Source organism: Pipistrellus kuhlii, unplaced genomic scaffold (genome assembly GCF_014108245.1).
Source record: "Pipistrellus kuhlii isolate mPipKuh1 unplaced genomic scaffold, mPipKuh1.p scaffold_m20_p_55, whole genome shotgun sequence".
NCBI lineage: Eukaryota > Metazoa > Chordata > Mammalia > Chiroptera > Vespertilionidae > Pipistrellus > Pipistrellus kuhlii.
This window is the reverse complement of record NW_023425557.1, coordinates 2,079,062-2,099,391: the sequence shown is the minus strand read 5'-3', so window position 1 is coordinate 2,099,391 and position 20,330 is coordinate 2,079,062. Positions and strand designations below refer to the sequence as shown.

At 60.9% G+C, this 20,330-nt stretch overlaps 1 protein-coding gene across 2 annotated transcripts in view; it reads right to left on the bottom strand.

The window, feature by feature from the left end:
- Positions 1–186: 186 nt before the first annotated feature.
- EXOC3L2 (exocyst complex component 3 like 2) overlaps positions 187–20,330 on the bottom strand; it is a 25,952-nt gene continuing 5,808 nt past the window's right edge. For both annotated transcript variants that reach the window (XM_036416410.2, XM_036416411.2), the window contains exons 2-12: positions 18,624–19,159; positions 14,909–15,539; positions 13,332–13,443; positions 10,640–10,741; positions 10,425–10,525; positions 10,107–10,217; positions 8,457–8,592; positions 4,516–4,638; positions 3,952–4,104; positions 3,032–3,153; positions 187–594 (exon numbers count right to left, since the gene is read on the bottom strand). In XM_036416410.2, coding sequence (XP_036272303.1) covers positions 303–594; positions 3,032–3,153; positions 3,952–4,104; positions 4,516–4,638; positions 8,457–8,592; positions 10,107–10,217; positions 10,425–10,525; positions 10,640–10,741; positions 13,332–13,443; positions 14,909–15,539; positions 18,624–19,143 — 2,403 coding nt within the window. In that variant the 5' untranslated portion in view covers positions 19,144–19,159 and the 3' untranslated portion in view covers positions 187–302. The remainder of the gene's footprint in view (positions 595–3,031; positions 3,154–3,951; positions 4,105–4,515; positions 4,639–8,456; positions 8,593–10,106; positions 10,218–10,424; positions 10,526–10,639; positions 10,742–13,331; positions 13,444–14,908; positions 15,540–18,623; positions 19,160–20,330) is intronic.

Sequence of the window (20,330 nt, the reverse complement as noted above, 5' to 3'; positions counted from 1 at the left end):
GCTGGCCTCAGCAGGTCCTCGCTCCCTCTGACTGCGGTGCCCAGACGTCCTGATTTGTAACCATTTGTCCCACGGCGTTTTAAAAAAAAAAAGTCCCGATTTTTGGAAAGAAACGCTGCGGGACGCGGGACAAATGGTTGAAAATCGGGACTGTCCCGCCCAAAGCGGGACGTCTGGTCACCTTACCTCTGACCCCTTTTCTCTTCTGTACATCCAGGGGCCGGAGGTCCCAGGCCAGGGGTCCGGGGGCCGGTGTGTCAGCAGCAAAGACTGATGGGGGGGGCGGGGGGCGTGGGAGAGTCTCAGCGCTGGGCCCGGGCCCGGGACGGGGGCGGGGGCGGGGGCCGCAGCCGGGGCAGACAGGCCAGCCGGGGCCTGGGCAGCCCCAGGAAGGGGAAGCGGCCCAGGAGGGGGAGGCCGAGGCAGAAGGGCGGGCGGGGCACGGGGATGTCGGCGAAGAAGGCGCGGTCGCGGGGCGGGGCCAGGGCCTCCCCCTCGCACAGCTCCAGGTCCCGGGCCACCGCCAGGATCTCCTGGCGGGCGGCGGTGCTGCGCAGGCCGCGGACGTCCAGGAGGGCGGCCACGTGCTTCCGCCTGCGGGGGAGGAGGGGGAGGTGAGGGGTGGGGTTCTGGGCTGCGGACACCCAGCCGCCTGTGGACCCCCACCCCACGCCCCACGCCCACCGACGCGTTCACCCCAAAACCTGCCTTAGCTCTGGAGTCCCTTTCCGCCTCCGGACCCCTCCCTCTCACCAGCCCCCAGCCCCTCCCTGCACAGATCCCTCCGGCTCCGACCCCCGCCTCTCCCCCCTGTACCACCCCCCAGAACTTCACTGCAGCCATTTCCAAATCCTCCCATTTCCCATGGACCCACGGCCATCCCGGCCAAACTGTCTCAGCTGGGATCAATTCACCCCCAATTCACCCCCGGCAGCTCCCAAATGTAAGGCGACCGGATGTCCCGATTTTTAACAATTTGTCCCGCGTCCCTCGGCGTTTCTTAAAAAAAGTCCCGATTTTTGCCAAAAACCTGGACTTTTTTAAAATGCCGCGGGACGCGGGACAAATTGTTTTGCTTTTTTTTTTTAAAAAAAAAAATTAAATATATTTTATTGACTTTTTACAGAGAGGGATAGAGAGTTAGAAACATCGATGAGAGGGAATCATCGATCAGCTGCCTCCTGCGCACCCCACACTGGGGATGTGCCTGCAACCAAGGTACATGCCCCTGACCGAAATCGAACCCGGGACCTTTCAGTCCAAAGGCCGACGCTCTATCCACTGAGCCAAACCGGTTTCGGCAGGACACGGGACAAAGTGTTAAAAATCGGGATGTCTGGTCGCCTTACCCAAATGTCCATTCTGGTGCCTCTCCTCCGTTCGGCTCTGGCACCCACAGCAACACTGGACTTCTCTTCCCTCTCAAACCGCCCCACAGCCCGCTCCGATGGAGCCCAGGAGCGCCCACCGCCCGCCCACCGCCTGCCCGTGCCCCGGCGCCCCTGCCCCGAGGCGGCCTGGGAGTTTCTCACCACCGCAGCTCCGAGCCCTCCTCCAAATCCCGCCTCAACATCGCTCAGCTTGGATCCCATTCCAGAAACCTCACTCCCACGTTCTGCCTTAGAACCCTCGTTCCCTTCACCCTCCCTCCCCAGTCCATCCCCAAACTCCAGCTCCACCAAAACTCCACTCTGGGATGACATCTCACTATGGGGGCCTTTATTTCACCTGGAGGCAGGATACTCCAAACCACTCTGCTCTCCCCCCCTCGCCCCTGCATCCACTCAGGGCACACCCCCCCCCCCCCCCCCCCCGCCTCAGCTCCAGATCATGACCCAAAACCCAGCTCAGAACCACCGCCGCCGTTCAACTCAGGGTACGGAGCCCACATTCACTTCCAGAACCTTCATTTCAGGCAGCTCTGGGGCCTTCAGTCCCGCTCAGCCCACACCTCCCCGCACCCCTGGTTTCGAATCCCCGCAGCTCCAAAACACTCATCCAAAATGGGGCTGAAGCCTTGGCCGGTTTGGCTCAGTGGATAGAGCGTCGGCCTGCGGGCTGAAGGGTCCTGGAAAGACACGCTGAGGGATGCGGGACAGATTGGTCAAGGGCACATGCCTGGGCTCTGGGCTCAATCCCCAGGAGCATCAGGTTCAAGTTCAGACACTCCAGCCCCATGCGGCTCCCGGGCACTGAGCCTTCCCAAGGACACTGGCTCCACAGCCAGAGCAGTCCACCCTGAACGCGTTCAGAGTCCTCGCCCCGGGCCCAGCCCTCACCCTGGAACCACCCGCAGTGCTGAGCTCACTCCCTGGGGGTGTGGGCTTCCGTCTGTGGGTACAGACTGTCAGCCCCGCCTGAATTCGCAGGTGGCAGTGTGGGGCGGTGGCCAGGGGGGCCAGCTCTGGAGATAGCCCGGGTTCAAGCCACTTGCTACTTAGCCTCTGCCCACCTCGGGGTGTGCCCGGTGCTTGGGGCAGCGCTGCCCTTTACCTAGGGAGGTTAGGTAAGACGCTTTCCTCGGTGGGACAGAAGGACTCCACAAACAAGGCCTGGCATTGTTACTGCCGCCCCCACTGATGGCGATGATGATGGTGATGATGATGATGATGATGATGAGATGGTGATGAAAAGAGCGCTATGATCCCCAAGGAGCAGAGGAGGAAACCGAGGGTCAGGGAGGACCACGGAGGCCGGAAGCAGCCCGCCAGGATCTGACAGCTCTGGCCGGCGGCGGTGCGTGTGTGCCCGGTGCCCGCGCTGTCCCCGCGGCCCCGGCTCCCGCTGGGCCGCCCTTCCTGCCGCGGCGGCCGCGCCCCCTGCCCGCCGCCCCCCTGCCCCGCTTCCTGCGGCCTGTTTGTCTCGGGCCTGGCGGCGGCGGCGGCGGCGAAGGAGGGAAATCGTATTAATAAAGCCCCGGCCCCGCAGGAAACGGCCGTCAGACACGCTCGCCGCCTCCCTCCCCGGCCCGGGGGCAGGAAACGCGGGGACGGCCGCCCGGGCCTCGGGGGACCGGGGCGGGCGCGCTCACCTGATGTCCGGGTAGTCCCGCACCAGCACCCCCACCTCCACCTGGATGCTGGGCGTGTCCTCCAGCTGCAGCACCTCCGCCAGGTGCGGCACCACGGCGTCCAGCCACGAGGCCTGCGACTCCTGCGGGACCCGGGCGAGCTCAGGGTCCCCCCACCGCCCGCCCAAACCCACCCAGAGGCCCCGCCCCAAACCCACCCAGAGGCCCCGCCCCCAAAACCTCCCCTCCCAGGCCCCGCCCACCGCCCCGCCCACCGCCCCTCCCGGCCTCGCGTCCTCCTCGGTAAAACCTGCAGAGGACGTGCTGTTTTACCGGGAACCTTTGGGGATTGGAAGAAAAACCCACCCTAGAGGCGATTCCCAGCTTTGCATGAAATGTGGGGCACCCCTCACATCTAGTCCAAGTTTGTAAACTTGGGGCGGGCGGGGGGGCGGACTGGATAACGTGCACAGGGGATCGCTCTGTGTTCGCAATAAAATTTGCAAAAACAGCAGTTTTTCGTCCCACGGGCTCCCGACTAAACTCCTGTGAAAGCGGTTGATGAGTCCTGGGGTCTGCTGACACCGGGCACACGGACAAGCGCAGGGATTTAAAACCCCCGGACCTGGCGACGCTGAGACCCTGAGGCCGGTGCATGCGGCTTCTGCCTGCTTCTGCCTCTGCTCGGCTCGGAATAGCAGCGAGCGTGTGCGGAGGATCCCACCCTGTGCAGGGAGGGGCCCCCTAAACCCTGCAGGGGACACGGCTGCTCCCTAAACCCTTCAGGGGACACGGCGGCTCAGGGGGACCAGGACCCCGCGGGCGCGCAAAGGCGGGTCCCCCCAGGAAGCGGGTTTTACCCCGAGGGCAGGGGCGGAGGGGGCTGGGAGCTGGGAGAAGGCCGCGCCCCGGGGTGGGGGGCGCCCCGGAGCCGCACTCACCAGCCGCCGGAACAGCCGCTGCAGCTGCGCCGCGTCCTCGCGGAGCCTCCCGGCCACGCGGCTGCGGGTGCGGGAGCCGCAGCGCAGGCGCCCGCGGAACAGCGGCCGCACGTACTCCACCAGCGCGCGCCGGTGCAGCTCGGCCACCAGCTCCTGGGAACCGGAGACGGAGGGGGTGAGCCGCCTGGGACCGCTCTCCCGCACCCCGCACCCCGCACCCGGCGGGAACCCCTGCGCTGACCCTCCGCGCCCCCAGCCCCCGAGGGGGACCCTGTCCTGCCTGGTGAAACCCTACTCCGCCCCTACCAGCTCCTAGACACCCCCTACCGCCCCCAAAGGGTGCCACCCCCGCCTTCGCCCCACTCTCCGGAGCTCCCAGAGGCCCCAACCCAGCCTATGGCCGCCCTGCACCGCACACCCGCGGGCACGCCTCTCCCCCCCCCCCCCAGCCCCAGAGCGCCACCTAGCGCACCCCGAGAGAGCCGCTCCCTGCCTGAGGGTGCCTCCCCCAGGAGAGCGCTCTCGCTCCCCCCCACCCCACCCCACCCCGCCCCCCCAGCGCACCTGGTAAGGCTCGTCCTGCATCCTGCGCAGGGCCAGGGCCTGCGCGCCCAGCGTGGCCACGATGCCGTCCAGGGCCTCCGTGCTGCTCAGCCACTTCCTGCGCATCAGCTTGCAGAAGTATGGCTGTATGGGCAGAGCGGACGGCGTGGGTCATACTTCCCTCCTGTCACCCCCTTTCTTCGCCGAGTATTCCGACACATGTTCCCAAAGGCTGCCCGGCGCTGGGGCCACAGCCCTGCCTTCCTGGGGTCAGAGTCCAGGGAGGGGGCCGGACCCTGGCCCCAGACAGCGATGACCCAGAGTGTGCAGGGCTGAGACCCGGAGCCCAGGCAGGGGTTTAGGAAGCTCAGGGTTCAGCGCAGAATCAAGGAGGGCTCCTTGGAGGAGGAGAGATCTGCGCTGAGGCCCTGATGAGGGTCACTGTCATCCAGATGGCGGAGGGAAGTCTGAAGAAGGTTCAGATTTCAGACAGCTTGCCAGAAAGCAGATCGGGTGGGACTGGCAAGGCCAGCCCTGGCTGGTTTGGCTCAGTGGATAGAGCCTCGGCCTCTGGACTGGAGGGTCCCGGGTTCGATTCCAGTCAAGGGCACATGCCCAAATTGCAGGCTTGATCTCCAGTAGGGGGCGTGCAAGAGGCAGCTGATCAATGATTCTCATCATTGAAGTTTCTATCTCTCCTTCTCCTGTCCTCTCTAAAAATAATTTAAAAAATACTTGAAATAAAAAATTATAAAAACGCAGCTATAATAATTAATTCTCAGGGCCCAATGCAAATGAAAACAGGAAGCCCTTATTCAAGACTCATTAAGAACTTGGAGACCGAGGAGAGAATGAACCACACTCAGACACTCCTAAGCAGTGGGGCCCTGTGTGACCTCTCAGCTCACAGGCCGTACCTGGTGGTAGGACAGTGGGTCCGGGGGCGGAGCAGAGCACACAGGACTCCTAGGCTTTGAGAGAAACCCCAGCTTTCTCCTGGGGGCACTGGGGAGCCATAGCAGGTTCTGAGCAGAAGGGGGAGAAGGCTGGGTTTGTGTTTTACAGAGATTGATAGGCGGGAGCAAGACTGAGGCAGAAACCTGGGGGGAGGCTGAAAGGAGGAGGGGGGGTGATGACAGGAAGAACCTAAGGTGGAATGAGCACACCAGGCAGTGAATGACCACGGGAGGGGGGGTGGGGGGGAGGAGAGGTAAGCTTCCGGGTGAGACCCAGAAGATGGGGGGCTGAAGCAGGTCCCTGTCCCATTCGGCCCTGCACCCCCTTTCTGCTCTCTCATCCTGACAGCAGCCCAGCTCCCTGCACCTCCAGAAGCGGGGCCTGTGGGCTTTGGTCGGAGAGCTGGTGTGAACGGCACAGGTCACTGTGGCTCTAAGGTCTGTACGTTTATGGAAATAACGATGGCCAACCCCCCGGGCCGGACCCAAGCTCAGCGCTGGTGGCCCCGGCCCCATCGCTTCCTCTCGGCCCCTGGGAGGCCTGAAACCCCTGTCCCTCGGTCTACACAGCGGCCCTGAGGGGACCGCCATTTAGCCAAGGCTCCCCACCTGCCAGCGAGCAGCGGGGCCTGGGACAAAGGCCGAATCCTGTTCCCGGCGTCCCCACACGCACTTCCACTCACATACGTGTTCATGTATGTGAACGCTCAGCAAGCCCCCTGAGCCTTCCTGTGGCCAGCCCTGGTGGATCGGGGCGACCCAGAGCAGGAGGCAAACAAGCCCTTGACCGTCATAAGCAGGTCAGAGGGCCCGAAAGCCATGTGGCATCGGACGACGAGAAGAGTTATTGTTCTCTGTGTCGGTACACAGGGCTCTGTGGTTGTTTGTTCAGAGACGCCTTATCTTCTGGGGATGCAGCTGAGGGGCTGATGGATGGTGACAGATGTCAAGGGTCTGCTGGGAAAGGAGCCGTGGCCGGAGAAGGGGCGGAGAGAGAGGATAAACAAGACTGGCCCCGGGCTGACTTGCAGGAGCTGCTGACGGGTCCCCAGAAGGTCATTCTGTCCTCCTGCCTCGCTTGGTGCATGTTTGAAATTTTCCGTAATAAGAAGCTATTTTAGAAACATTCCAACAAAGCCTTGCTCTTGAGAAGCTAGCATTCCAGTGGGAAGAGACAGATAAACAAAAACAAAGACAAAACCGAAAGATACAGCAGGGGAGGTGGCCGGAGGTGCTTGGTGATCAAGAGAGTAAGAAGGGAGGAAGGGAGCCCTGGCCGGTCTGGCTCAGTGGATAGAGTGTCGGCCTGCGGACTGAAGGGTCCCGGGTTCAATTCCGGTAAAGGGCACATAAATCGATTGCAGGCTTCTCCCCGGCCCCAGCCCTGGTTGGGGCACGTGCTGGCGGCAACCAATCTCTGAGTTTCTCTCACGTTGATATTTCTGTCTTTCCCTCTCTCCTCTACTCTCTCTAAAATCAATGGGAAAATATCCTCAGGTGAGGGTTAAAAAAATAATAATAATAAATAAATAAATAATAATAAAATAAAAAAAAAAAGAAGTGAGGAAGGGAGCCTATTTTATATATTTTTATTGATTGATTGATTGGAGAGAGATAGGAAGAGAGAGACAGAGGGACAGAGAGACAGAGGTACATATATTTGTTGTTCCACTTATTTATACACTGATTGGTTGATTCTTTTTTTTTTTTCTTTTTTTTAATTTTCCACAGAGAGGAAGGGAGAGGGATAGAGAGCTAGAAACGTCGGTGAGAGAGGAACATCAAGACCAGCTGCCTCCTGCACACCCCCTACTGAGGATGTGCCCAAAACCAATGTACATGCCCTTGGCTGGAATCGAACGTGGGACCTTTCAGTCCGCAGACCGACGCTCTATCCACTGAGCCAAATCGGTTTCAGCTGATTGGTTGATTCTTGTATGTGCCCTGACCAGTCATTGAACTCTAAACCTGGGCAAACCTGTGCCCACCAGCTGGGCTGCCCACTGAACTACCCAGCCAGGGTGGGAGCCTCTTTTAAATAGGACAGTAAGGGAGGTCTCACTGAGAAGGTGACATCTGAGTCAAGACTTCAAAAGAGGTGAGGGAGGGATTTCTGTGGCCACTGGAGGGAAGGTACAGGCCTGTCTGTCCAGGAGCAGCAGGGGGCTGGGCGGCTAGAGGGGGTCAGGGGGACCTGGGCAGGTGAGATCCGGGAGGGGAGGGAGGGGCCGTGCAGGGCTTAGTGGCCACAGCAAGGACTTCGGCTTTGGTCCTGAGTGAGCTGGGAGCTATGGGGGCTTCTGAACAGAGAAGGACACGGTCTGAGGTACGACACAGATTGAACATGCTTTGCAGTCATGCGCATCAGACACCTCTCAGTCTCATTCCTACCGGCCTCCCCGCGTATCCTCACCCGCCTCTGAACCAGCCCCCTCCGCACAGGGGCCCAGACAAGGCGGGCGGCCTCTAGGGTCTAGGGCAGGCTGGGCGGGGGTGTGGGGGACTCAGGGGGACTCCACCCAGTCCCCAAGGCCCCTCCTGCTGGTCTGTGGTTTGCTAATCCTCACCTGAGGATATTTTCCCATTGGTTTTTAGAGAGAATGGAAGGGAAGGGGGGAGAGACAGAGAGAGAGAGAGAAACATCGATGTGAGAGAGACACATCGATTGGTTACCTCTCTCACCTGCGGGACCAGGGCCAGGATGGAGCCTGCAACCCAGGCACCAGCCCTCGACCAGAATGGAACCTGGGCCCTTCATTGCGCAGGCCAACGCTCCGTCCACTGAGCCACACTGGCGGGGCTCTCTGTCCTCCTCTTAAACGCATCCTCCCACCTCTTCCTTCCTGTGTCCCCGCTGTCCCCCAAATGGCCCAGGCATGGCCATCACCCCACCTCTCCCGCCTGCTTCCCAGACACTGAGTCATGGGCTGAGAGGAACCGGGATGAGGGGGAGGGGTGCTCCCCTGTCCGGCAGGCCCCCCCACCCCGGCCCTCGGCCTCGCTCACCTGCAGCTCCTGGAACAGGAGGTCGGCCAGCACGCGGTGGCAGAGCCTGGTCACGCGGTCCAGGGCGCTGGCAGCCGCCTCCCGGGCGGGCTCGCTCTCCGGGGGCCCCACCCGGGCCAGGCGCTCCGCCAGCGCCCTGTGGGGATCGGTGAGGCCAAAGGTCAGGAGCCCCGACATTCAGCCCAGCGGCGGGACCTGTCTCCCTCCTTAAATAGGCCTTATTCTGGGGGACCCAGGGCTGGAAGGCGAGGTGCTGGGGAGGGCTGGGCTATCTGGGCGGCTGGGGAATCGGGGGGCTGTGGATGAAGGGGGGCCCAGGGGGTGCTGTGGGAGGAAAGGACTCTCTCTGGGTCTGTTCTTCTCCCTGAGAGTGTGGGGGAGGGAAGGGGGTGTCTACATTCCCAAAGCTTGTGATGCTAGACATCTATGATTCTCAAATTCCACCCTTCCCCCTTTTTTATTTTATTTTATTTTATTTATTTTTTTATTGAGTTCAGAGAGGAAGGGAGAGGGAGATAGAAACATCGATGAATCATTGATTGGCTGCGTCTTGCGTGACCCCTACTGGGGATCAAGCCCACAACCCGGGCATGTGCCCTTGACTGGAATCGAACCAGAGACCCTTCCGTCCGCAGGCCGAGGCTCTGTCCACTGAGCCAAACTGGCTAGGGCCCCCTGTCTGACGAGGTGGCGGTCTGTGACCCTCCAAAGGCGCGAGAAGGCCTGCGGGCGGTTGGGCACTTTCTGCCCAGATCCCAGTGAATCCTTGAGTCCCTGTGCTCACAGGAGTTGGCAGATGTGCCAGCTGTTTCTCTGCAAAGGAGTGGAGCCAGCCCTGGCTGGGTTGCTCAATGGTTGGAGCATCGTCCGTACACCAAAGGTGGCGGGTTTGATTCCCAGTCAGGGCACATACCCAGGTTTTGGGTTCGATGACACACCCCCCTGCCCCCCCCGAATTAGGGTGCATGCGGGAAGCAACTGATGTTTCTCTCCCTTCCTCTCTCTGAAATGAAAAAAAAAGTGGGGCCAACTGTCCCCCCAGTGGGGACAGATGGAATAAAGGCTGGTACCCCAAGAAGTGGGGAACAGTTCAGAAAGGAACAAGGAAAGTGGGAACTCTTTGTGAGCAAACAGAAAGCTCTCCAAGCTGTTAAGGGGGCAGGGTGTGTTTTATAGACCACCACTTACATTTTCTTAAAGGAAAAGAAATAATAGGTATGCCTATATTTAAATATATGTGCATGTATATGTAGGCGATGTGCACACATGCGTACCTATGATGTGTATACAGCATATTTGCACATGCACATTAATTTGTACCTATTTAGTGGTAAATACATGAACTATCTCTGCAAAGATGTGGGGACACTAGCAATAACTGGTTACCTCCAGTGGGGGCAGGGGGAGAGCGTGGGGGGCATGAGGATGTCCCTGCGTGAGGTTAAATACAAAGGGAGTGAGAGAAGAAGGGAAATATAAACCTGGGATGCTTAGAGCGGGTTCTGGAATTCTGGCATCCGGGGATCTGAGGACGCCTAACCCTGTTCCTTCCAGGAGCCCCAGGTTTCATGTTTCTGGGCCCACACACCTGCCTCTCCGAGATCTGGGTCCCCCGGGACGCCCTCCCCCCCGCCCCTGTGGGTGGCGCACCTCAGGGGGGGCCCGCAGTTGACCAGGCCGATGGTCCTGCTGATATAGGTGTCGGGTGGCAGCTCCCGGGCTCCAGGGCTCTCATGGAACCGCTCCACGCGCTGCTGGAAGCTGGGGGGGGGGGGGGGGGGGGGACGGGACAGATGGCAGATGGCAGATGGCACACTGCTGGATTAGGGTCCCCTGAGGGCACTGAGCCCAGCAAAGCCTGAGATCCCCACTGAGGCACCCCTGCCCACCTGCCTTGTTCTTCCCTTTCATCTCTCCCCTCCCTCTGTTGCACCCCCCAACCTGCGCCCTGCGCCCAGCCCCCCATACCTCTGCAGGAACTCTGCCAGCCCCCCCAGGCAGCAGTGGGCCATCCGCTCCCCGAACTCCTGGCTGATGCGGGGCGCTCGCTCTGTGTGCTCCTCCAGCAGCTGCAGGGTGGAGGGGGGTGGGGTGAAGAGGGTGAGGAGGGTGAGGAGGGGGCAAGGGCCCGCTCTCCCACCAGGCACCGTCCAGCTGGTTCTCTTTCCCTTCCTCGCCCCTACCTCACACACGTCCTGGGCCAGGGTGCTGGGCAGGTCCTCCGGGCTCCCCCAGTGCTCCTCGTCCTCCTGCAGAGCTCGGAGCAGGGCTGCCCGCGTCTGGGCCTGTGTGTGTGGGGGAGAGGCAGGGTCAGGGGTGCTGGGAGCCTCTCCCTCGCTCTCTCCCACCACGATCCCCCCAATGACCCCCCAAGCAGGTCTGGATTCCACCAGGGAGCTCCTCAAAGCTACGTGGGGAGGAAGGCTGGACAGGAAACCTCCAGCCCTCGCCATTGCTCAGCCCACAATGGGGAGCTTGCTACTAAGAGCTGCTTTTTGTTGTTGTTTTATTTTTTTATTTTTATTTTTTTTTAAATATATTTTATTGATTTTGTACAGAGAGGAAGGGAGAGAGATAGAGAGTTAGAAACATTGATGAGAGAGAGTCATCAATCAGCTGCCTCTTGCACACCCCTTACTAGGGATACGCCCGCAACCAAGGTACATGCCCTTGACCGGAATCGAACCCGGGACCCTTCAGTCCCCAAGCCGATGCTCTATCCATTGAGCCAAACCGGTCTCGGCTTTTGTTGTTGTTTTAAAATATATTGATACTTTATAGAGAGGAAGGGAGAGGGGTAGAGAGTTAGGAACATCAGTGAGAGAGAAACATCGACCAGCTGCCTCCTGCACAGCCCCCTCTGGGGATGTGCCCGCAACCAATGTAATGCCCTTGACCAGCCGAAACCGGTTTGGCTCAATGGACAGAGCGTCGGCTTGGGGACTGAAGGGACCCGGGTTCGATTCCGGTCAAGGGCATGTACCTTGGTTGCGGGCATATCCCCAGTAGGGGGTGTGCAAGAGGCAGCTGATCGATGACTCTCTCTCATCGATGTTTCTAGCTCTATATCTCTCTCCCTTCCTCTCTGTACAAAATCAATAAAATATATTTTTAAAAAAATAAAAAATAAATAAAATTAAAAAAAATAAAGTAATGCCCTTGACCAGAATCGAACCTGGGACCCTTCTGTCCACAGGCCGATGCTCTATCCACTGAGCTAAACCGGTTAGGGCAAGAGCTGGTTTTCAGCTTCCTCTATCTACCTACTACCCAGAGCCGCGGTCGCCAACCGGAGGTCCGCGGGGCCCGAAAGGTTGGTGTCCGCTGACCCAGAGGGTCTAAGGGTTAACTCTCACTATGTCATGGCCCGAAGGCTCTGCTCTCAGGTTTGACGAAAAACAAGTAACAAACTCATTCAAGATGGTCAGATTCTGGAATTCAAAAATTCCCAGGCTCTGGGGTTCTACGGCAGACACATCTCTGATTCTCTGGTTCAATGCTGACCTTCATCTCAGGGGCTCTGACAATCTAGACACGTTCATGCCGAAACCGCTTTGGCTCAGTGGACAGAGCGTCGGCCTGAGGACTGAAGGGTCCCAGGTTCGATTCCAGTCAAGGGCATGTACGTTGGTTGCGGGCACATCCCCAGTAGGGGGTGTGCAAGAGGCAGCTGGTTGATGTTTCTCTCGCCTCGATGTTTCTTTTCTTTCTTTTTTTCTTTTTTTTAATACAATATATTAATATTTTATTGATTTTGTACAGAGAGGAAGGGAGAGAGATAGAGAGCCAGAAACATCGACGAGAGAGAGTCATCGACCATCCGCCTCCTGCACCCCCCCACTGGGGATATGCCCGCAACCAAGGTACATGCCCCTGACCGGAATCGAACCCGGGACCCCCCAGTCCCCAAGCCGACGCTCTATCCACTGAGCCAAACCGATTTCGGCTCGCATCGATGTTTCTAACTCTATCCCTCTCTCTTCCTCTCTGTAAAATTGATTTTACAGAGAGGAAGAGAGAGGGATAGAGTTAGAAACATCGCCTCAGGCTCTCCCCTCTCAAGGTGCAAAGATTGTGATTCTTGTGGCTGAGGTAGGACTGACATTCGGGTCGGAAACCCCCGAGGCCGCCTGCACGGTGGGTGGGGTCCGGCCCAGCCCTGTATGAACCAGGTTCGCTCTCCGTCCTGCCGCCTCCTCCTGTGAGTCTTTGGCTCCATGTCTGACTTCCTCCTGCTCTGAGATGTGAGTGTCTGAATGCACTGAACCTCCACTGACTGTCCCTATCTAAGGTGACCAGACGTCCCGATTTTTAACAATAAATCAGGACTTTTTAAAAACGCCGAGGGGCCGAGACCAGTTTGGCTCAGTGGATAGAGTGTCGGCCTAAGGACTGAAAGGTCCCAGGTTCGATTCCGGTCAGGGGCATGTACACTGGTTGCGGGCACATCCCCGGTGAGGGGGTGTGCAGGGGGCGGCTGGTCGATGTTTCTCTCTCATTGACGTTCCTAGCTCTCTATCCCTCTTCCTTCCTCTCTGTGGAAAATCAATAAAATATATTAAATAAATAAATAAATAAATAAATAAAAATAAAAACGCCGAGGGACGCGGGACAGATTGTTAAAAACCGGGACTGTCCCGTCGAAAGCGGGAAGTCTGGTCACCTTACTCTATGCCCAGTGGGGTGCCTGGACGAGAACACTGAACCTGAGACAGATGAGGTCCTATGAGCGTGCACTTCCGTGCCTTTTGGACAGAACTCACAGTCCACAAAGGGAGAAGAGAGACGGAAATATCAAAAGGGGGAGAGGAGAGGCCCCCAGGCCCCTGGGACCCCCCCTCCGGGCAGAGCGCCCCCCCCCCCCCCCCCCCGTACCTTCACATCCGTCACACACTCGTCCTCCAAGCCCCGGACGGTGCCGGGCGACAGCAGGGGCCCCAGCTCCCCGTTCTCCAGGGCGACCATGTCCACCAGCCCCAAGACTTCTCTGGGGAGGGGGAGTAAGAGACGGGGGGTGGGGGTCAAGGGGGGGGCAGAGCAGCTAGCCCTGCCCCCTGCCCATCCCTTCACACCCAGTGCGTGACCCCGGGCCCTCCCTTCCTCTCTGGGGACCGGCGTTGCTCATCCCTCAGAGGAAGTCCCTGCGACGTGGCTGCCCTGGGCCCGGCTCTCTGAGTCAGCTCCCTGATGGATGGTGTCCGGGCAGACAGAGGGGTCACGCCCAAGTGTGACCACCTGGCACGCAAGGTCTCAGGATGGTCCCTTCACCAGACGGGAGCTCCCTTCAGCCCCCCTCCTGGTCCTCCTCGGCCTCTCCAGTCCAGCCCTCACTCCAGGCCTGTGCCATCCCACCCCTCTGCCCACTGCCCCCCAATCCCCCTCCCCACCCACCAGGCTTTTGCTCAAGGATCTTCTCAGCCAGAAGCACCATCTCCCTCCGGGTGGGACTTAACTCCGCTCTCACCATCCCAGGGAGCTGTCAGACCGCTCCTGCCTCATCTCTCATGATGGCGTGCGAGTGTCACTGACACACATCCCCAAAGGGGGCCGGGGCCATGCCAGCTCCTGCTTTCCTGTTCTTCCAGGGAGGGCACCCCAACTTTGTCTGAGGAAACACCCAGCCCTTCCCGCCAGCCTGTGGTTCGGCTGCGGCCGGCTCCCTTTTTCCTGGCCTGGGGAGGTGACCGGGTCATGGCGAACGCCGTATTCCATGGCCCCCGCCACCAGAACGGCTGTGCTTTAGTCGCAAAGGATAGGTATAGATTCTAGGATTGGGAGGGCCAAGGGTGCCGAGTTCTAGATGCTAAAGTTACAGAACTCAGGGGGCCACCAGTGCCACCGTCCTCAGACGGAGGGATCCACGGGGTGGTGATTCTTGGGTCAAAGAGGGGGCGAGGCTTCCGGTGCCCGGCTCCCAGGCTCACTGGTCCTAAGACTGCAGGTTCGAAGCCTCATCAATCCCCAAGTCCTAAGGTGGAAAGAGTCAGCAGAGCTCAAGCCCGGGGAGCCAAGAGGGTTCTCAAATGCAAAGGGTCCATAGAGCAAAGACTTGGTTCTGGGGCGGGAGTGGTGAGGTTCTAGAATGGGGAGGATCGATGTTCTAACGGTCCCGCCCCGGAAGAGCAGACGCGCTGGGTGGGATTCTAGGCTGGGAATGTCACCAGTTACGGAGGCTGAATGCGCCCAGGGTGTTGGGCTGCAGAATGGATGGTGAGACCGGAGTTAAGTCCGACCCGTTGGGAGACGGTGCTTCTGGCTGAGAAGATCCTTGAGCAAAAACCTGATGGATGAGGGGCAGGGGTGGGGGGGTTGCACAGGCCTGGAGTGAGGGCCGGACTGGAGAGGCTGTTCCAGGGTTTTCCGGCGGGGGCGGGGCAGGAGGTGGGCGGTCCTACAACCCCTAGGAGGCCTGTGCCTGGTCCCCAGGGGGCGCCTCCTCGGCCCCAGCTCACCTGGGGTACACCTGGTGGTGCCAGTGCAGCAGCGCGTAGCGGTCGGCGAGCGGCAGCCTGCGGCGGGCGGCGGCGCCCAGCCACTCGGCCAGCGCGCGGTGGTAGCCGCGCAGGTAGACCCCGAAGGCGCCCAGGCCGGCGGGGTAGGCGGGCGCCAGGCGGCCCCGCACCACGCCCATGTCCTCCAGCAGCCGCGCCCGCAGCGCCTCCAGCTGCGCCGCCAGCCCGCCCGGCGCCCCCGGGGCCGCCGCCTCCAGGCGCTCCCGCGCCGCGCGCGCCACCGCCTCCGCCCAGCGGGCGCGCAGCCTGCGGGCCGCCCCGGGCCCCCGGCGCCCGTCCGCCGCCTCCTCCTGCAGCAGCACCTGGCCCAGCTGCGCCACGGCGCCCGCCCCGGCGCCCGCGCCCGGCCCGGGGCCCGCCAGCGTCTCGCGCACCAGCGCCCACAGCTCGCGCTGCAGCGCCTCGTACAGCAGCGCCACGTCCCGCGCCCGGCGGCCGCCGCCCGCGCCCTCCGCCTGGGGCGGCCCCGGCGCGCCCCCCGACGACGCCAGCTCCTCGGCCTCCAGCTCCAGGATGTGCTCGTCGGCCCGCGCGAGCTCGCGCTGCTGGATCAGGCTCAGGATCTCCAGCACTGTGGGCGCAAAGCGGGGTCGGCGGTCGGAAACCGGGGGAGCGGGGCGGGGGCGCGGGGGGGGGGGCGAAGGGGAGGAGGGCAGGGGCGGAGGAGAGGTGTGGAGATGAGAGTGGAGTCTGGGTTGGTCCAGTGGAAGGGGGAAGAGACATGGGGTCGGAAGAGGGGTCTGGGTGGGCTGGATGAAAGGAAGAGGAAATTGAGGGCTGGTGGGGACGATGGAAGAGGCGGGACAGAAGTGGAGGAGGGGTCCAGGGAGGAAGGAGGCAGAGTAGACTGGAGAGAGAAGGAAGCCAAGAGAGGGGAAGGCCCTAGCCGGTGGCTCAGTGGATAGAGCGTTGGCCTGGGGACTGAAGGGTCCCAGGTTCCATTCCCGTTGAGGCACGTGCCCGGGTTGCAGGCTTGATCCCCAGGAGGGGGCGTGCAGGATCCCCAGGAGGGGGCGTGCAGGAGGCGGCCCATCAATGATTCTCATCATTGATGTTTCTATCCCTCCCTCTCCCTTCCTCTCTGAAATCAATAAAAATATTAGAGAGAGAGAGAGAGGAGAAGTGAAAAGGGAAGAGGGAAGAGGGGGAGTGTAGGGGGATGGAGGAGAGGGGATGGAGGAGGGGGCAGGGAGAGGGCCAGGACGAGGAGGAGACGGGGAAGGGAAGGGAAGAGGGTTTGGCGATGGAAGCCGGTGTCTGGATACGGGAAGTAGGTAAAAGGACTAGATAGAGGATGTCAGCTCAGTAAGAGGATTGGAGGGGGAGTCAGAGGAAGTGGGGGGAAAAGGGGCTGAGGAAGAGGGAGAGGGTCAGAGCATGAGGTAAGGGGTCAAAGCCAGGGAGCGGGCAGATCTGGGGAGCTGAGGGGCTAGGGGAGAAAAGGGGCAGAGAAAGAGGCCGGAGGACGGCAGGGCTGAGCGGGAGGGACGCGGATGGAGACGCGGCAGGTGGAGGCTTGGGCAGGGGGAGAGGGTATCCAGGCCAGAGGTGGGACTTTTGGGGGTGGGACAGCTGTGGGGTGATCTGGCACCTGAGAAGTCCGGGGCTGGGAGGCCTTGGAATGAAGGCAGAGGGAGGGTCCCAGTGGCCCAGGGTTACCCCCGACACCTCCACCCCCCTCCACTTCCTCCCTGGCAGAGAAACTATTTCCTGTCCAGCGCTATTTCTGCCCATCCGTTTCCAGAAGGCGGGGGTTCCAGGCACCCCCTCTCACCTCCCTGCAGTGCCCTCCCAGTCCCCAGGGAGAGGGGCTGAAATAGCCTCTGGCCAGGATGTGGAGGGCATCAGAGGACTCGCACGGCTCTCCGGGGGTGTCGGCACGGCTGCCCATGGGGGGCAGGGGATGTAGAGACAGGGTTGGGGTGGGGTTGAGTGAAGGTGGGGATTGGGGCAGGGTTGGGGGTTCCGATGGCGGTGAGGATGGGGGTGAAGATGGGAGGAGGGTGTGTAGGGTTAGCCTGGGGTTGGGTTGAAATCTGTGGAGGGGGATGGGAAAGGGATTGAGGATGACCTCTGGGGTTTGGGGGAGGAATGGGGCTGGGGGTGTGGGGGGAGTGATTTAGGTGAGAGCTGAGGACTCGGGAAGAAGGTAGAGCTAGAGTGGGTGTGTCTGAAGAGATTGAGAATGTGGAGGTTGGGGGGTTAGGGTTAGGACCCAGGATGGGGGTGGAGACGGGGTTAAAAACCAAGGAGGAGGCTGAGTTTGGGGTGGAGGTTGGAACTGGGGGCGGAGGGGCCTGGGACTGAGTGAGGAAGTTGGGGAGGGGAATGGGGTTGAAGGGGGGTGAGGAGATGGACCTGGGGTTGGGGGTTCGGAGTAGATGGAGAGGGGAACGGGTTGAGGTTGTATTGGGGATGGGATTAGCAGAGAGAAATGGGTCCAGGGATAGGACTGGACCATTGGCGGTTGCCATGGTGCCGGGCGGAGTGATGAGGTGAATAATGGCAGTTGGAGAAAGGGATAGGGTGGGGGTAAGCGTGAGACATGCCTCAAGGTGGAGATTGCTGGTGGGCTAGAAACCAAAGAGGCATTCAGGACGACTCTGGGGCTTGGGGTAGGATTGGGTTGAGGATACAGATGGCGGTGTTATGGGTTGAATTGTCTCCCCCAAAAAAACAAACAAGCACACACACACACACAAAACAACAATAACAACAACAGCCATGTGAAGGCCTTCCCCCAGGACCTCAGAATGGAGCCTTATTAGGAAATAGGTTCTCTGTAGAGGCAATCTAGCCAAAATGAGGTCATAAGGGGGGTCCTGATCCAATCTGGTGGGTGTTCCTACAACAAGGGGAGGCTTGGGCCCCAAGAGAGGCGTGCGCGGAAGGGAGGTGTTGGGAGGAGGCAGGGAGAGGAGGCAGGGGGGGGATAGGGGGCTGGAGGGATGCAGCCAGGACCCAAGAGACACCAAGGAATGTCGGCAAAGTGCCAGATGCCGGAGGAGGCCAGGGAGGAGCCTCCAGGGAGGACTCCGGTCTCCCAGGGCATGGCCCTGCCAGCACCTTGGCCTTGGGCTCCTAACCTGCAGGCTGTGAGAGAATACTAGCACATCTCTACCACTGTCAGGCCCAAAGGCTGTGGGACTTCGTCCCCGCAGACCCGGGAGCTCACACAGGTGGGAGGAAGGCAGACCTTGGCAGGGACCTGAGTTTAGAAGCCGGGACACGGGTGGAGGTGGGGGTGAAGTTGAGTTCAGAGTGGGAGGGGGGAGGGGAAGGGCTTGAGGATGGAGGAGGAGGTGGAGGTGGGGGTGGGGGCTGGGGCTGGGCACAGGGTGGAGTTTGGAGGTGAGGGAGGGGCATGAGGTCAAGGTCAAGTGTGACACTTTGAAAGGAGAGGGGACTGAGGTTGCCGTTGAGGGCACAGCAGGAAGAGAGGGTTGGGATTGGGGGTCGGGAGGGGTTGGAGGAGGTGGGACGAGAGCGGGTGATTCATTTGCTGCCAGGTGTGGGGTGCGGGTGAAGGTGGCAGGCGGAGGGGGGGACAGACGGGATGGGGTGGCGATGGGTGGGGCTCGGTGAGGGGTCAGGGGACGGGCTGGCCTTGCCCACGGAGGCGGGCAGGGCCGGGTGGAAATGGCTCAGGACTCACCGGACAGCGGCTCCTTCAGCTTTGGGGGCTCCCGGGCCTTGGGCGGGGGCTCCGGCGCCGCCTCGCCCGCGGGCACCACCCTCTCGGCCAGGGAGGCGCGCCGGGGCTTGGGCCCGCGGCCCAGCCTCAGGAAGGTCAGCCTCCGCGCCGCCTCCCCGGCCTCCTCGTCCCCCTGGCCGCGGGCCCCCTGCAGCCGGGCCAGGAGGCCGAAGTCCGCGGAGCTCCTGCGGATGCCGGGGGGCAGCACGCGGCCCAGGAAGGAGCGCGGCTGCCCGTGGCTGCCACCGCCCGCCCGCCGGCCCGGGGGCCAGGCCAGGCGGAAGGGGGCCAGGCCCACCAGCTTCTCCAGGGTGGCGCGGCGGCCGCAGGAGGCCCCGTTGGGCAGGGTGCCCAGCCGCCCGGGCTCCTCCTCTTCCAGCCCCGGGACGTCCTCAAAGGGGTTCCGCGCGGACCTCCGGGGCAGGGTGCCCGCCCGGGGCACCTTGGCATCGGCCACCCCGAGGCTCTTCAGGATGGGCATGTCGCCAGGCGGGGACCTGGGGGGAGAAGGGGCCGTTAATATGTGGGTGACAGCCCTGGCCGGTGTTGCTCAGTGGCTAGAGCGTCAGCCTCCGGACTGAAGGGTCCCAGGGTTGGATTCCAGTCAAGGGCACATGCCTGGGTTGCGGGTTCGATCCCCAGTGGGGGGGTGCGGGAGGCAGCCGATCAATGATGCGTTCTCATCACTAATGTTTCTCTCTCTCTCTCTCTCTCTCTCTCCCCCTCTCTTCCTCTCTGAAATCAATAAAGAATGACAATATGGCCGAAACCGGTTTGGCTCCGTGGATAGAGCATCTGCTTGCAGACTGAAGGGTCCCAGGTTCAATTCCCGTCAAGGGCATGTACCTTGGTTGCAGGCACATCCCCAGTGGGGTGTGTGCAGGAGGCAGCTGATTGATGTTTCTCCCTCATCAATGTTTCTCTATCCCTCTCTCTTCCTCGCTGTAAAAAATAAAAATAAATAAAAATATATTTTTTACAAAATGACAATGTGTCGATGACAGTGGTGGTGTCCATGAAGGTCCTTCCGAGTCCCCAAGGCTTCGGGGCGAGTCCCCAGGCACCAGGCTGAGCACCCATGATGCCTTGCGCCCTGCCCTCCCCGTCCCATGAGGTGAGCACTGGGCCGGCTCTGCAGGCAAGGACACAGGCTCAGGAGGGCGAAGGCGCTGGCCTGACGTCCGTCCCACAGTGACTCGGGCCTGTCTGACCCGGAGCCGGGCTCCCCCAGCCCCAGAGCCCTGGCTCGCAGGCCCTCCCCCGGCCTTCCTCGGCCCTCATGCTCTGCGAAGGACAGGCTCAGAGAGGGAAAGAGCGCCTCTCAAGGTGGCACAGCAGCAAAGGGCAGGCTGCTTGGGACCCAGCTCCCTCCACCCCCTACCCCGTTATCCGGGTCACACACCTGCACTCCTGCTCCTCTCCCCTGCCCCCTCTGCCCCGTTCACTCCTCAGCAACACTCCCCGGGAGACAGTCACAGGAGGCGGCCCACAGAGGTGGAAATTTTTTATTTTTATTTAAAAAAATATTTTACTGATTCCCTACAGAAAGGAAGAGAGGGGGACAGAGTCAGAAACATCAACGAGAGAGAATCATCGACCAGCTGCCTCTTGCACACCCCTTACTGGGGATGTGTCCGTAACCAAGATACATGCCCTTGACTGGGATCG